This window comes from Ananas comosus, linkage group 13, assembly GCF_001540865.1.
Source record: "Ananas comosus cultivar F153 linkage group 13, ASM154086v1, whole genome shotgun sequence".
Taxonomy (NCBI): Eukaryota; Viridiplantae; Streptophyta; class Magnoliopsida; order Poales; family Bromeliaceae; genus Ananas; species Ananas comosus.
The window spans coordinates 3,020,085-3,036,129 of record NC_033633.1 but is presented as its reverse complement, the minus strand read 5'-3'; the positions used below and the strand labels follow the sequence as shown (position 1 = coordinate 3,036,129).

The 16,045-nt window shown below is 35.7% G+C and overlaps 1 protein-coding gene across 1 annotated transcript; it reads left to right on the top strand.

Moving 5' to 3' along the window:
• Positions 854–14,968, top strand: LOC109719352 (UPF0400 protein C337.03-like). Its single transcript, XM_020245964.1, has 8 exons — positions 854–1,033; positions 2,515–2,632; positions 6,080–6,327; positions 7,895–8,047; positions 8,161–8,317; positions 10,000–10,139; positions 10,229–10,264; positions 13,904–14,968. The coding sequence occupies exons 2-8, from the start codon at positions 2,536–2,538 to the stop codon at positions 14,693–14,695; spliced, it is 1,623 nt and encodes a 540-aa protein (XP_020101553.1). The 5' UTR covers positions 854–1,033; positions 2,515–2,535; the 3' UTR covers positions 14,696–14,968.

Here is a 16,045-nt window from a genome sequence, read left to right as displayed (position 1 = left end):
TGTAATATCACTAATACCTCCCTAAATATAATAATACACGTGGCTTTATAAATGTTCACAAATACCATGAATACTTCTCAGTGATTTGTCTACATCCAAAATACTCATCATAGTTATAAAATACTCATTTTATCCGTATCTATTATGTTATTTCTCTCAAAAAAAAATGTTTCTTAAATTTTTTATCTGCTGATATTCAAAACTTTTAAAAAATATTTGTAAATTCTTTAATGATAATTTTCATTGTCACGCCTACATCACATGAATAATTTGAATTTAAAATTTTAAATGGAAAATCTGAGTTTGAATTTAAAAACAAATTTAAGATCTGAATTTAAATTTTAAATTTGAATTCAAAATTGCAAGTTGATTTCAAATTTAAATTTAAATTTGAATTTTTAAATTTTAATTTCAAAATAAAAGTTTGAAATAGAATCTAAAACTTATTCAAAATTTAGATTCAAAAGTTTAATTAAGCGCTACTTCTTAATTTGAATTTGTACTTAAAAATTTAAATTCAAAATTAGAATTTAAATTTAAAATTCAAATTCAAAATTAGAATTTAAATTTAAAAATTTAAATCCGAAATTAATTTAAATTTAAAATTCAAAATCCGAAAGTATATTTGAATTAAAAAAATCTAACTGTAAAATTTGAAACTATTTAGGGGCAAAATTGACCTAGCATTGTCAATTGGTTTCGGTCAACGTAGTGGTCTCAGGCTAAATGAGCGAGTCCAATAGTTAGATGGTTCAACCAAGTCATGTATCATAATTGTACTCGGACCCGACCATATCCAAACCCGAACCTAAACCATATCCCACATGTATACACCCACTTCCTCTGCCCTAGCTCCTCTCTTTCCCTCTCTCTCTCCCCCCTCGCCCACCCCGCTCCACACTCTCTCTCCTCGCCGCGCCCGAATCTATCTCCGGCGAGTCCTCCGCCGCCGCCGGAGACGAATCCTCCGTCACCGGTGACCAATCCTCGTTCGGAGACCCCTCTGACCCATGAAAGGAGATAGCATATAGAGGTAAGTAGCAATTTTTTCCTTTTTTTTTTTTTTTTTTTTTCTCTTTTTGATGATATGATGCGTTGTTCATGTTTTCATTTTACTCTAGCTTTAGGTTGATAGTAGTTAGTGTGAGTTAATTGAGAAAAATGTGTATAAAACATTGATATTGAGAGACTAGGTGGAAAAAGCTTCCTTTTTGTTTAACCTATATCTTTACAGAAACAAAAGCAATGGTGTAATTCATTATATAAGACGTATGATACAAGGTGTTTCAAATTTGTTGAATTGTGCGGTAGTATGAAGTGATAAGCTGCACCTTAGTTGGGGTTTATACCATTTGAAAAGAGGCTGGGAATACCATGAAACATCGATTTTTTTGAGAAGCATGACGAGGTCGACACTGCGGCGGTGCTCAGTAAGTAGCGACCTTTAAGGTTGTCAAAGGCGTCACGAAAGCAATGGTGGCTACCTAAGATCACTACTTGCTCTTTGATAGTATAAAAGACTGCTTTTTTATCATATATACAGGTTTTAGCATGTTCCCACATAGTACACAACTCGTAACAAATACCATTTCTTTTGCCATATATTTTGTTGAAACTGTTAAAAGACCCTTATACCAATTTTGTCAATTTGATATGTGGTCACTAATTGGTGCAATGACACAGTTCATTAGTGCCTAATGAGTTTATCTCCCTAGGGTTGTTTTATAATCTTGAATTCACAACGTATAGATGTTAGCTTCATATATATTTCATTATTTTGTGGAACAAGTAATATCTAGCAGCTGTCATGTTCAAAATGCAAAGCTGAAATTCAAAAGTTTGTGCTACCTAGTTACTAATATGAGATTTCTGGAGGATCAAATGTTGTAATATTGTGTTATGCCTAATAGTATGCTTTTACTGTGCATAATACCATTTTGGCAAACACCATTTTTGCAAATTTGCCTTGATGTTTACTCGTAAGGAACTCCTTTATGCAGCATATGCAATGCAGGCTCTTTAGCTTGAAACCTTCACCAATGAGCCTAAAAGTACGTTAAGAAAACCTCACCTCTAGGTTTGAGGTGAAATCGTCCTCAAATAAGTTTTCTTAATCTTATAACTTGTCATTCTTCTTGAAACCTGCTGGAATGCTCCTTGAAATAATTCTAAAAATTAAACCCCTCTTGAGAAAAGTTACGGTTATTGAGTTACCACATGCACAATACAAGTTAGGAGGTTTGATCTATGAATACATTTTATATTCTGTCTTATTTTTTTATCCTCTCTTTTTTTTTTGGCAAATTTGTAGAATTTGGTATATGAGCATATATATGACTGTGTTCTCTATACTAGCCTTGTAGCTTTATTTTCATATGAGCCTTTTTCTGTGAAAATCTCGTTGTAGCAGAAATAACAAAATTTTCTGGTTGCCTATGTTTCTGGAGAACCTGTTTTGTTTTTCTATTTTTGCTTATAAATAGTTATTAACTTTGTTTTAATTTTTTGGAACAGGATTCTGAGATTTGCATAGCAATGACCAATACAAAAGCTGAAATGAACAGTGCTTTTAGTGATCAAGTATTAGCTGAGAAGCTTTCGAAGCTCAACAGTTCACAACAGAGCATTGAATGTATCCTCTATTTGTGTGGATCTAATGTTAATGGCAATTATTTGTTTTTCATGCTTTAGTAGTTTATAACTATTTGGCTTTCTTTCGTTTATAACTGTATATGAACCAAGTGAAACAAGTTTAATAATCAATATAAATAACACAGTATATAGCTTGTAGTATGTTGTACTCAGTTCACTGCAATTTATATTGTTTTATTCAGCAAGAATAATACCATCTGACTTTCCTCATCTTATATTCAAGCATATTTGGTGCTTTATGTCATTCCTGCTGTTCGGTTTACAAATGTCAGATTGTCTATAGTGTTTTGCTCCAATTATGTAAGTGAACATTGGATAAAGTTGTGCTTCATGAGGGGCATGAATCATGATTTCTGTTGCCAGAACCTCATGTATGTCAAGAAACAGAAGAGTTTTAAGTGTTGTTTTTATTCGGTCGGTTCAAAGAAGGCCTACCAATGTTTCCATAAAAATTTCCCTGCAGCTTCTCACTGAAACTTGAAACAGAACATGCCAACTGGAAGTTAAGCTTCTGGTGCCTAAAAGCTTGTTGCTACTTCCTGCTGCAGACAGTTTGTTTGCGGAACAACTAATTTCTGCTTCTTGAGTAGAGAAACTGCTCCAGAAGCTAGGTTTAACGGGCTATTGCATGTGAAGACAATATGTTATTCTAATAGAGAAAACTACAGATCTTATCTTGTTGCTTGGAAGAAGCAGATACATTCATGTAATTGTTGTCCTATCTAATGAGATTAACTTGATACCTCCAATTGTCTTCTGTATTTAAATATACACGCCAAGAAACAAATGGTGATAGTGCAAATCATAGTTATAATTGAGTCAATTGACAACTTTATGCCTTTTGACCTTAAGAAGTTTACATTTATTTCGAAGGCCATTTTGTTGGAGGAGAAAAGAACACTGACTATATAAGTAGACAAATGGGCAAATTTGTCTCAAAAGATTAAAAAAAAGAAAACCGAACCATACAATCTAGTTTGGCATGGGGGAAGCATCAAGCAATCATTCATGGCAATTATTTCCTTTCTGTTCGTAGAATTGAAACTGAAGCTACGAGCAGTATCTGGGAAAAATATTACCATCTTTATTTGCCCAGAACAATATCTAAGGTACATATGCAATTAAATTGTAACAAAAGCAAATAGTTGTTAGAATTTTGTGATGGCGCCTACAATATATATGACTTTTTGAAGTTCATATATGTCCAGGAAAATGGGGCCACTATCAAAAAATTATTTAAACAAATTACATTGGGAAAATTATATCAAAGCATTCAACTCCAAAGCTCTGAACTTGTCATTTCTTTCCTTACTTAATTTCAATCTACTAGTTGTATTTGATCATTTTTAGTTTCAATCTTTGTTTGTTGATCCTTTTCCTCAATGGTTGGCTCTTTTTTAGAGTCATTAGTATCCCTTTTATCTGTCTCATGCTCCGGATTAATATTCTGTCAGAATGCTGTCTTTTTCAACACTTCTCCCTTGTTTAGTTTTTACATACATAATTGATTACTAATATTAGCCTTTTAATTGCTCCAATAGCTTTGTCTACATTATCTGATGTATCCTCATTGTCAAAGAATGGATCTTTGTCTAGATTCAATCTAGCAATGGCACATATTGATTTTGATGAAAGCAAGGATATCTATGCTGTTTCTTTGTTGCCGTTTGTTGCATTAGATTAGATTGAAGAAGATGTCCTTCTACATTAGAATACGACAGAAGAATCTATTAAATCTGTATCTAGTTGAAATAAAATATTGTTGTAGAAAACTATTTGAAATGATCAACCAATCATCAAAGATACTTTGAAGTAAAAAAGAAAGTATTAAATAATGATGCCACTAGTCTAGGAATTCATAAAATTATGACAAAGAAAGAGTGCAGTTAATCATCACTCAGCTAGAAAAAGAAATTAGTAGTTAGAAACAAAAGGCACATGAAAGGAAAAATAAAGAAAAGAGGAGAAAAGTGGAAACAGAGAACAAATAAGAATGGATTCAGGAAAGGAAAAAAAAGTGAATAGCAAGTTCCTACATTGGAAGAAAAAGATAGATCCTTTGGCTGGACCATCTCGTTTCTTGGGCTTTTGGACATTCTTAATTATCTATCATATAAAATTTCCTCTCTTTGGGGAAGTTTGTTAAAATAAACCACATTATTATAACAAAAGCATCAAAACGCCAGTCTTTATCATGTAGATGTGGTGTAAAGTTTAATTAGAGCTTGTTTTAGTGCATTTTTTTGAAATTCCAAATGTGTAAGGGTTGTCTACATCTTTCTAGAATTTGACTGAACTCTAGTTAGGGTTTGTCTGGATTGCTTAGGGTTTGATCAGTTGATGGTTCTGTTATGTGACTTCTTAACTGCTTGGGTTCTTAATTGAGAAAGAAGATTAATTGGTCATTGCCTTAGGGTTGTGAACCTAAACAAGTGCCTAGGTGATTTAGATAAATACGGGTTTGCTTGCTAAGAAATTTATTTTGCATTTACCACATCTTGATGCTATTCTACATGGCCAACGTTTTAATGGTCTTATTATTCAAATTATTTCTTGCAAATACAGTTATTATTATTATTTCTTCTTTACAATCCATATATATATATATATTCCTTTTTCTTTAAAGCCATGAAATTTGTCTTTCATGTTTGAGGTAACTTGTTATCCATGTTATGCCCTATGTCATGTTGCAAATGTATCTAGGTTTCTAATTTTTTTACATTTTTTTTAGGTGCTTCAAGAGTTAATTCACATCATACTTGTTAGTACTAGCAACTTGTTGAGTCCAAACCACTGATTTAAGCCCAAGTTATTAGTACTAGAGCGCTTAGTCTTTATATACCCACACAATCTTTCTCCCATCCAATATGGGACTATTGTAGCATCACAAAAACTCTCTTAATGTACAAAATGCTTCCTTTATGACTTTTAGTTGTTATATAGAGTGAAGTCACAGTTATGATTCTTTTTTAAGATTTGCAATCGTGAGTATTCATCATTTTGTATTTATTTATTCCTAACAATCTAGTATTGTTTTATTCATTTGAGGCTATATAATAGGCTAGATATGGGTTAAATATTAGGAATAAGTATATCATCATTGTTGAGCTTTTTTCTTTGTAACCTGAGCCAAAGGCTTGGGATCATTAGTTGGAAGCTCTGACTTACCCTTTCAGATTCTTGCCCTTTCTTAGTAGCATGTTTAGTTATTTGCATATATTGCATAAAAGAATGAGTTAGTTGGATTAAAAATATGTATCAACATGATATATTGGCATAAAAGATTTTCTATGGGAGCTAGAGATTCTATTTCCCTCTGAGCGAATGTATTACCTTTTCAATTCTTTTGTCTGATATCACTAGCATTAATATTTCATTGAGATATATAGCCAATGTTGTGTTTTGTTGTTTCTTAATGCTTAATCAGCATTGTCACACTGGTGCATTTCTCATCGGAAGAAAGCCAAACCAGTTGTTGAGACATGGGAGAAACAGTTCAATAGCTCTTCAAAAGAACAAAAAGTATCTTTCCTCTATCTAGCAAACGACATCTTGCAGAACAGTAAACGCAAGGGAAGCGAGTTTGTAAATGAGTTTTGGAAGGTCCTCCCTGGCTCATTGAAACATGTGTACGAGAATGGGGAAGAAAATGGAAAGAAAGTTGTTATGAGATTAGTAAGTTCTTGGCTTTTCCTTTTCTAAAGACATTATTTGATACTGTATGCTGATTTTGCTAATGCTTTTTTGCTTTTGTTTATCAGCTTGTTCTACTTTTTTGTTCTGCAAATGTATGTTGTTCTTATCAACTAATGATTTTATCAATAGACTATTCTGGAAGTATTTATTCTATTATAGTACTTTGTTTTCTTAATGTTACTGGCTTGGCAACAGCTATAACTTTTTTCTAAAGAAGAAAGGACCTGTATTCTGTTTTGTTGGTTGACCTTTGTAAAACAAAGCTATTGGATCTTAACAATTGTCTGATATGATGTTACCGTATTCCTTCTTACAGCTACTACTAGAAGTTATGGATGTTACTGTCCCTCCTTACACCACTGTAAATTGCTTGATGCACGCACATTCACATACTTTTGTGCTTTTTATATGTTCTTTAATTCCATCTTCACATGTATGGAATTTTTAAGTTAGGCTGCATACCTAAATCTTTTTATGAACCTACCAAGCGTCTTCAATAGTGTTTGAGCTATGATTTTCTTATATTAGGATTCCAAACTTCTGATTTCCTAGTATGAATTATCATTTGCAATTTTGATGTTTTTGAAATTTTATTTCATGATTGGTAATGTCATAGAGTCAATAAATGTGGTATAGTGCATTTTTGTGATTAATGATGTTGAGAGAAAGCAGTCCTTTCGAACTTCATGATTGATAACGTCTTATTTTCTTGAATAGTCTTCCTGTATTGTAGCTTCTGGCAAAATCTGTTTGCGCCTAAGGTAGGAAGGATGAAGAATGCTATGTATTTGTATGTTTTTAGGAAGTATTATCCTGATTCGACGACCGTTTATTCTGTTACTTCACGAGCTATTACTGAACATAAAATGTTAGAACTACACTTGTTTTAATGTGTGAAAATCCATACTCCATTTGGTCACTGTGCAGGTAATATAGCTAAAATCTGTTTTGTATGGATGAAAATGCATATGTCATTTGGTCATTGTGCACTTAGTATTACCAACACCTGTTTACGAATTTGTGATTGGTGCACCTAAAACCTTGTGAGAAGTGATAATGCTACTATTGCCTTTACTAGTGTGGCGAGATATTGGAGGAGATTGCTTACCAAGAAGGTAAAATGTATGGATAGTCTCTAACTATCTTGATATTTGGACTCTGTCCCTGAACTTTTTTTCTAGTCCCTGAACTTTCAGATATAGCAGTTCAGTCCCTGATCCTTAAGAACAATCTAAGATCCATTGATTTTTGTTGTCTTCTATGGTATAATAACCATTTAGCGTGTTTGAATTAAAATAAGTCATTGCAAAGTGGTCTTTTTATAAGAAAATTTGGTTTTTTTGGTTAACAGTGAGGGACCGAAGTGCAGTATCTGTGCAAGTTCAGGGACTGAAATATTTAAATGAAAAATACAGGGTCCAAGGCGCGATATCAGGATATTACCGTGAATATCCATATATTTTACCCTAATGGAAATAATCTCTGCTATTCATGACTGATGGAAATTCCCAAATTATTTAGCTTCCTTTTTTCTTTTGGTTCACAGATAGAGATTTGGGAGGAAAGAAGAGTCTTTGGATCTCGTGGGCAAGGCCTTAAAGATGCTGTTCTTGGTGATGCCCCTCCTGCATTAGACAACAATGGGAAGAGCTCAAATCCCATAAAAATAGTTCGGAAAGATGCCAATACAATAAGAATAGTGAGTACCAGAGTGTCATATTGTATATTTTTATCCTTGCTTCTTTTCACTGGCTCAAGCCATTTGTAAGTCAGAGATGAATATTTTTTCACTGCCGTTCTATCTATAAACAGAAACTGGCTGTTGGGGGGATGCCTGAAAAGATAGTGACGGCGTACCAATCTGTACTGGATGAGCATTTCAACGAAGATACTGCCTTAAACAAATGCAAGGATTCTATTCAACTTCTAGGGAAGATGGAGAAAGATGTTAATGATGCTTGTTTTCAGGGTAAGCACTTGTCTTTGACCATTTTGTTCTAGAGGTTGTGTTGATGTCATGGATGAGAAATGCCATTTGGTTATCCAGTAATCTTTGCCGTATTCATCTCCAGAATTTTTTTGTTGACTTATTTTATGTCTTTTGTGCTGGCTTTGGTTTCATAAATCCTACAATTTATGCATATGTGAGATAACAAACAACACATACATTTTGGAGTTGTTGGCCACGAAGAAGTTAGTTATTCGACGATTTGACCCAACCCATTAGCATTAGCAACCTGTTGGGCCCGAACAGCCAGGCCAGACTTCTTAAACCTGGGTTATTGTTAGTAATGTGCTAGTCGCTTATATGGCCCTCAAACTCTGCCACATTATTTGGTGTGGGACTGTATATTGAGGTGTCACAATTAATTAATGTGTATGGAAGTAGAACTCCGAAAAAGAAAGAAATATTGCTTATTAGCACTTAATTCTCTTGAAATTTCTTTTGGCTAATTACACCTATACTGATGAGCAGGATATGTACTACATTTCAATTTGAATGTGATTTTTCACTATCATCACGAAACTTTAAAACTTATTTAGGTATTGCTATCACTGGTTCTGCATGCTCTTTTGTTCCATGCTAGATCTTAAGGCTCCATTTGGTTCGGGTATAAGTAAGAACTGTTTATTCTAGGGATAGGTATAAATTTGGGTACAAGCAGGAACTAGAGTAATTTTTCGTTTGGATGATAATTTAGGAATAGATAGGAATAAAGAAAAAGTGTTTGGATGATTAAAGAGAATAAGAGTAATAATGAGTCGTTATATTTTTAAAATACCAAAAATACCCCTCATCTCAATCTCTATTTTCAAAAAAAACCATTCACCCGCACATACAAAATAAAAAAAGAAAAAAATTAAAAAAAACTCCATCCTCTTCCTCTGCTCTCTCCCTCCTCTCCTCTCCCTACAGCAACTCCTTCGCCTCCACTGCGGCCCACGGCGGGGGCGCCACGCGGAGCTCCGCTGCGAAGATCCCCGTACGACGGCAGAGGGGTGGCTCTCCGGTGGCCATGGCGGAGGGAGGCGAAGGAAAGTTTCGAAACGCGTCCCTCGGCTGGTGCGCCCCATGGAGCTCTGCCGCTCGTCGCGAGAAGATCTCTCTCTCTCTCTCTCTCAAGGGCAAGTTGGAACAAGCTTGTTCCAAGCCCTCGGTGGAAACTGTAGTTCCCACCCATAGCAATTTATGTTTGGGTACAAGAAGGGGGATAAGGGCCTTATCCCCCCTCTTGTACCCAATCCAAACAATGTGTAACAGTCAAGTTGACGTGAGGAGGATTACATGAAGATAGAAGAATTAAACTGCGTATGTTATAAATTTGTTTTGAGATGTGACTTATGAACTCAGCGATGCATTATACCAGATTGACTATTTTTTCATATCCTCAAGTTTTTTGTTTTATTACTCTATGCTTTCTTCCCTGTAGGGCTAATTTTCAGTATATGGTAATGGACTAACGGTCCAGACCTGGTATTTTGTTCTAAATGTTCAGAAATTCCTGCCTCCGAAAGAAATATCTGCCTTGAAGAAATTCCTACCTTCAGAAGAACGTGGAATCATGTTTTGATGCCTATGCTAATTTTGTGTTTTGTTGTACATCTTGCAGAATGTCTTCTAATGCTTTCCATTGGCTTATTTTATATTAGGCAATCAGCAAGGATCACCATTAATTGCTGACGTCCAAGATCAGGAAACCATTCTGAAGCAGTGCATTCAGCAACTTGAGACTGTTGAAGCCACTAGAGCAGCGCTAGTTGATCAGCTAAAAGAAGCTCTTAAAGAACAGGTCACCTTTGTATTTATTAAGCTTGAACATTTAGATTCACCAAATATCATACTGATGTTGCACAAATTGTTTTCTTATAATATGTTTAGGAATCAAAACTGGAACTTGTTCGAACTCAGTTACAAGTAAGAATTTATCCCTTCTGCCGAACTCTTTTCATGTGCCAAAGTTTTCCAGTTTTGCTATCTTGATTTTGCCACTTGAAGCAACTCTATTTCTTTCATGAGTATCCTTTTCTTCTTTTCTGGTCGAATGTAGTGAGTTATAATCTTGGCTCTTTCATTTGGAAGAATGAACATGCTGTGCTAATTTACGTTGTGCTGAATATATGCTTGTCAATGGACAGTGTTCAACTTTTGTGAAAGTGTCCAATATTAACATTCACTACCTATTGATTTATGGGCCCCCCACTATTTTCTGTTTTTCTTACATAGCGTTATTTTTCATGCATTTTGTAAGTTTAAAACATGAATCTACTGTTTGTTTCTGTTTTTCCTACATAGCTTTTTAATACTTTATGACTAGGTCATTGCATTGAACATTGGTTGACCATTATAGCACTACCAAGAAAATTTCTAAGTTGCATCTGGTAGATGGAGTGTTTGAAGTGTTGGAGCAGTTATTTCAGCTTGGGAAGTTAGATTGTGGAAAAAAAAAAAGTTTTAAAGACCTCAAAATTGGTAGGCAACATATGTAACTCTTATTAAAGATACGGTTATGTTGATGGCAATTACCCATGGTGAATTCTAAAATTGTTCGTCCGTATAGGCAGCTGCATATATTGAATTCAATCCACCTGAACTTGCCGTGTGGGCCATACTCTTATAGAGCATAGTTGCTGCATAGTGAGTGCATGTGCTAGCTGCTAAGTACTACGCGTTTTAGACAAGATTTCTTTAGTTTTAGACTTTTAGTTTTATCATTCATTATCTAAGTGCATGTGCTAGCTGCTAAGTACTACGCATTTTAGACAAGATTTCTTTAGTTTTAGACTTTTAGTTTTATCATTCATTATCTATGCATTTGTTTTTGGTGAAATATATGGAGACCCCTTAACTGTAAGCCTTTAAAAAATAGAACCCTGAACTTTATTTTTACACCCTCGACTTTCATTTCTTTCAATTTGACTATTTCAATTGATATGGGGATTTTGTTCTATTACTCGGTGATTCCGTCAAATTTCATGGTTCTTAAGAATCTTAACTACTTTTTAGCTGAAAGAAACAAGAACTTCATTGATAATTAGCAACCAATAGCTAACAAATTTGTTAATTTTAACAAAGTCTCCTATTCAATTGACTAAAATAACTTATATCAGAGCGACCTACAGTTGGGGGGCGGGGGGGTCCCCATACAATCTGTCCTATTTTTGTTTATTATATATTTCTTCTGTTTTAAATTATTCTATTAGTATTATATATTGATTGTGTTTGCACTCTTCAATGGCCTAGGCATTCTGCAGTATCTTGTCTTTGTGCATTAGGCAGTAGCCCAGTTTAATGATATTTTGTTCAGCAGATATCCTTCTTGATCTCCTTTGGTATCGATGCTAACAGAAAGCTTAACGTTTTATGTTTTGATTACTATTTATAATCTTCTATTATAGTTTGTTGACTACTTTATTGTCTCACACAAGTTTAGTATTTTGCTGCATCATTAGCGGCAGTAGCCATGGCATCGAAAATTTCGATACAGAACTTAATCTTTCACGCCTTGAACCAGAGAAGGTGAACTAAGTATTAATGCAGAATAAAGGAGATCTTGTTGGTGGGAGTTATTCCTATACTATATGGATGTAGAAGATAAATATTGAAGCCACAGCAGTTTCTTATCTATATTTGTGCAGGACTCATTGAAGAAGGTTTTTATTACAGTTGAGAAACCTTATCAGGAAGAATTAACCTATATTATGCTGCTTTCAACAAACCAATAAAACATCAATATTTAAGAGATCATTTAGCGTGGTTTCAGTACAGATGTTAGGGATTCAACACTCTGTTGAAAATACAATGGCTTGTGAATTTTTTTCCCCTAATGATTGTATGAATTATCTTATAATCTTAAATGGATAACAAAAGAAAAGATAAAAAAAAGATTGACTAGATGAACAATTGAAGTAGTGCTGCCAGAACACTAATCTCTGGCTCCAGTAGTCAAGTCATGGCCTTTAGCTGTTAATTTCGTGTTGCAACCTTTCAAAGAGATTCAAATAGAAGTTGAGATTGAAGGAGTTTTTGTATTATGACGTGCCAGAGAGAGTGAAGGCCAGTTGAGATTCATGTCGCGGACTGGACCACTTTATTAGGAATCTAGAAATGTGTGCTAATTGTTCCTCCAGAACACTAATCCATGGCACCGGTATTCAAGTCATTCATATAACCATTAATGTTCTGTTATGGCCTTTCAAGAGATTCAGGTACAAGTTGAGATTGAAGGAGCTTTAGTGTTATGACTTATAACCTGTCAAAGAGCGTGAAGGCTAGTGGAGATTCATGTTGCGAGTGGACCACTTTATTAGGAATCTAGAATTGTGTGCTCATTGTTGACATCATAAAAACAAAACTTATAATTTAAGCTCATTAAGACTCGCATAAAAGTTTCTGAAAATATAATTTAATACTAAGGGCTATTGAAGCTAAGAAGGATTTTGCAGCTTGAAATGATGCAACTTTGACACTTCTCTCGCCTTTCGGCATTTCCTCCAATCGTTATTTATAATTGTTCTCAGTTTATGTGTTTTAGACTTGCAATAGTTTGCCATTTTTAATAAGATCATTGGCACTTAGCTCAATTATAGTCCATTTCGAAATTGGCGACCAAACTATTGAGGCCTCTTTTGGTATTTTTGCCATTTTTATTTTATAATAAAAAATTCTATGTGGTTGGATGTGTCAAGTGGTCGACTTTCCTATTCTTGTCATTGTTGTCTAGCTTGTGATTAACCTGGTTGGATGTTGAAAGGCATCGCCTTTGAAAAAACAAAGAAGCGAATAAACAGTCTAAGTTTTTGTATTTTGTTATCAAACAAATCCTATAGGTGTATGAGTGGTGAGCACTCTGCTATCTGTCTATTCACTCATAGAATGTGTTGAAACAAAGAACGAAAGACAGAAGAAAAAGAAAACAGCAATAACAGGCTATTTGGTGTTGTTATCTGTTTTTTTGTCATTTTAAACGAGAATTCCTTGTGATAGAGGGTGCAGGCAGATGGTGGTGTCCTTCCAAGCAATACATTTACAGATTTTATTTGACAATAAAAACTGAAAACTTAGGCTTTACTTTTGGTATCCGACCAGGGCGCACTTGAAGTCAGCGGACGATGACAAGAACTGGGAATACTATTTACCAGCATCTTCAACCACAGAAAAATTTTCATTTGTAAATAGAAAAACAACAATACCTAAGAGAGCCAATGATACCAAAGCGAGGCCGGAAAGTTTTAATTTCAACACCTGACTTCTCATTATTTTTTATCTCGCTACCTCTCTATCACTTTTTCTGACAGAATATACTCTTGATGAAACATTTTATGATCTTTTTGACAGAAGCTGTTTAGTTTCAACACCACCTGATGCAGAGGTAGTAAAATAAGAAATATTGAATGGTTTGGTACTAAATTTAGTAGTTTACATTTCAAAATGAAGGATTAGTTCGAGTACTGTTGTTTATTTTAACAAGTTTATTTGGTTAAATTGAACTTGCGCGTTGTTTTGTTTAAGATCATGACTAATTTCTGACATCTGATTCTGCACCTTTCCTTGCAGGCAGCTCGAGCAGAGACTGACCATACTAGCAAAATGAGGCAAAGACTTGACCCAAGCCAGCCCTCTAATGGTCTTAACCCTAGCCCAGGTATTCTTTCCCGCCCATCAGAAACTGCACTTATACGAGAACAGAACCTACCGTTCTTAACACCTGTCGCCCCTCAACCGCAACCACCGCCTCAACCCATAACTTCTTTCGCAAGCACGTTAACTAGCGCAGAGGAAGAACACAAGAAAGCCGCAGCCGCCGTTGCTGCTAGGCTCGCGGCCTCATCCTCATCAGCACAAGTGCTCTCGTCCATCCTTTCCTCTCTGGCTGCCGAAGAAGCCGCCTCCATGAACAGCTTCTCCGCAAGCCCGCCGCTCTTCCAGGCCGAAAAAAAGCCACGGCTTGAGAAACCTATTTCAGTCTCCGATATGAGCACCGGCCCCTACTTTGGGCCACAGCCACCGGCTCAGACTAACCAAGCATCGTCGTCGGCTTTTCCTCCGCTGCCGCCACCTCCGCTGCCGCCACTGCCGCCACTATCGATGCAGCAATTCGCGAAGACCGGAGGATTAATGGCTGGCTTACTACCTCAGGGCTTTTTGGGTAATTCCTTACCCCCTCCACCTCCGTTGCCTTCACATGTAGGATTAGCAAGGCCGAGCGGCCCCCCACCACCGCCACCGCTCCCACCACCACCTCAGCAACAGCAGCAGCTGCAATCAGCCTCTACTGGGTTTTACCCTCCACCAGGGTTAGGGTTTTACGGGCAAGTTCAGCCGACTCCTCCAGCCCAACGACAGTGATAGTATTTTACTTGTACTGTGGGGTTTTGAGATGGCCCTTTTGACTTGATGTGTATATTTCTTCTTTTAAAAACATGCAATGAATTAGATGCAGATCCGAGCAAAGCAGGATCAACACTGATGAATTGTAGCGTGAATTGGCCGAGGATTGTAGCATAGGCTTAATCATGTATGACTCAGTTGTTTTTGTACTGATGAGGTCATTTGTACTGTGAAATAGATTTACCGCATTGGTTGTAAACTCACCCAATTTAAAATGAGGATTTTTGTTTAGTCGGAGAGTAATCGGAAACCGGCATCGGGGTAGGCACGAAGATTCAGTTCGAAGTTAAATTTCTGTGGTTGGCTGTGTGATTTGCTGCTAAGAAGTTCGCATTCAATGATTAGGGTTACTCCACTGACTTCATTATTCCTGTAGTGGAATTCTAAGCAACACAAGGAATTTTGAGGTTCTGATAGTAAAATCAGGCTAGTTTTCCACTCAGATCAGAGCAAGAGATGAGTTGCAGGAAACACACTGCATAGTGCATATAGTTTCTTACACTGGATTAAATTTATCGTACCGTATCATGCGTTGTGAGACGTGAAGTTTAACTCATTAGTTGTTTGTTTTTGCAATAAAGGTTCTTAGTCGTGGCGGCGGCAGCGGCGCCGGCAGAGGTGACAGTAGAAATTTGTTGTAGGATATGATGGTGTTGGATGGAAGAAGCTGAGGGTGGTGTGGTGGTGATGACAGTAATATATCTTGGTTTTCTTTTCCTTTTAATCTGTTATTAGATCTGACTTGGATAAGTTGAAATTTTCTTGAGCTTTATTTGTTTTGTAATCCATTTTCTACCCCCTTACACATCTGAAGAGTACATTCAACATTCATGATAAAAGATATAACAGCATATCATACAGTTTAGATCATATTTAATAGTTGTATAGCATATCTTAAATGCATTAGTACCAGGAAAGGGATCTTAAATGTCAATACTAGTAGTTTCCACTAGGAAGTATCAAATATCATTAATTGTCTTGAAACCCCTTAACTACTAGCAGATATTCTTGCAAAACAATGTTTAGCATTTTTTTCATCTTTCTAAATAATTCAACTTGCTTGTTACTCCACAAGTTCTCTCATGCATGCAGTAATTAAATTACAAAAGGAAACAAATTTATGTCCACAATCTCTTAGTCCAGAAACTACCAACTAGTTTCTACATCATATACTTTTCACAGGATAAAACTAAGTTAATCAACACTACAAACTGGAAATTAACCAGGGACATCCCTGTCCCCCCCTACCTACTCTCCCACTACACACAAAAAAAACTAACTAAAGAAGCCAAAAAAAGATAAGGCTAA

Coding starts and splice junctions, on each gene's coding strand:
- LOC109719352 (XM_020245964.1), top strand. CDS start 2,536: ATGACCAATACAAAAGCTGAAATGAACAGTGCTTTTAGTGATCAAGTA. Junction 10,140..10,228: donor AAGAAGCTCTTAAAGAACAG/GTCACCTTTGTA, acceptor TAATATGTTTAG/GAATCAAAACTGGAACTTGT. Junction 10,265..13,903: donor TTGTTCGAACTCAGTTACAA/GTAAGAATTTAT, acceptor CTTTCCTTGCAG/GCAGCTCGAGCAGAGACTGA.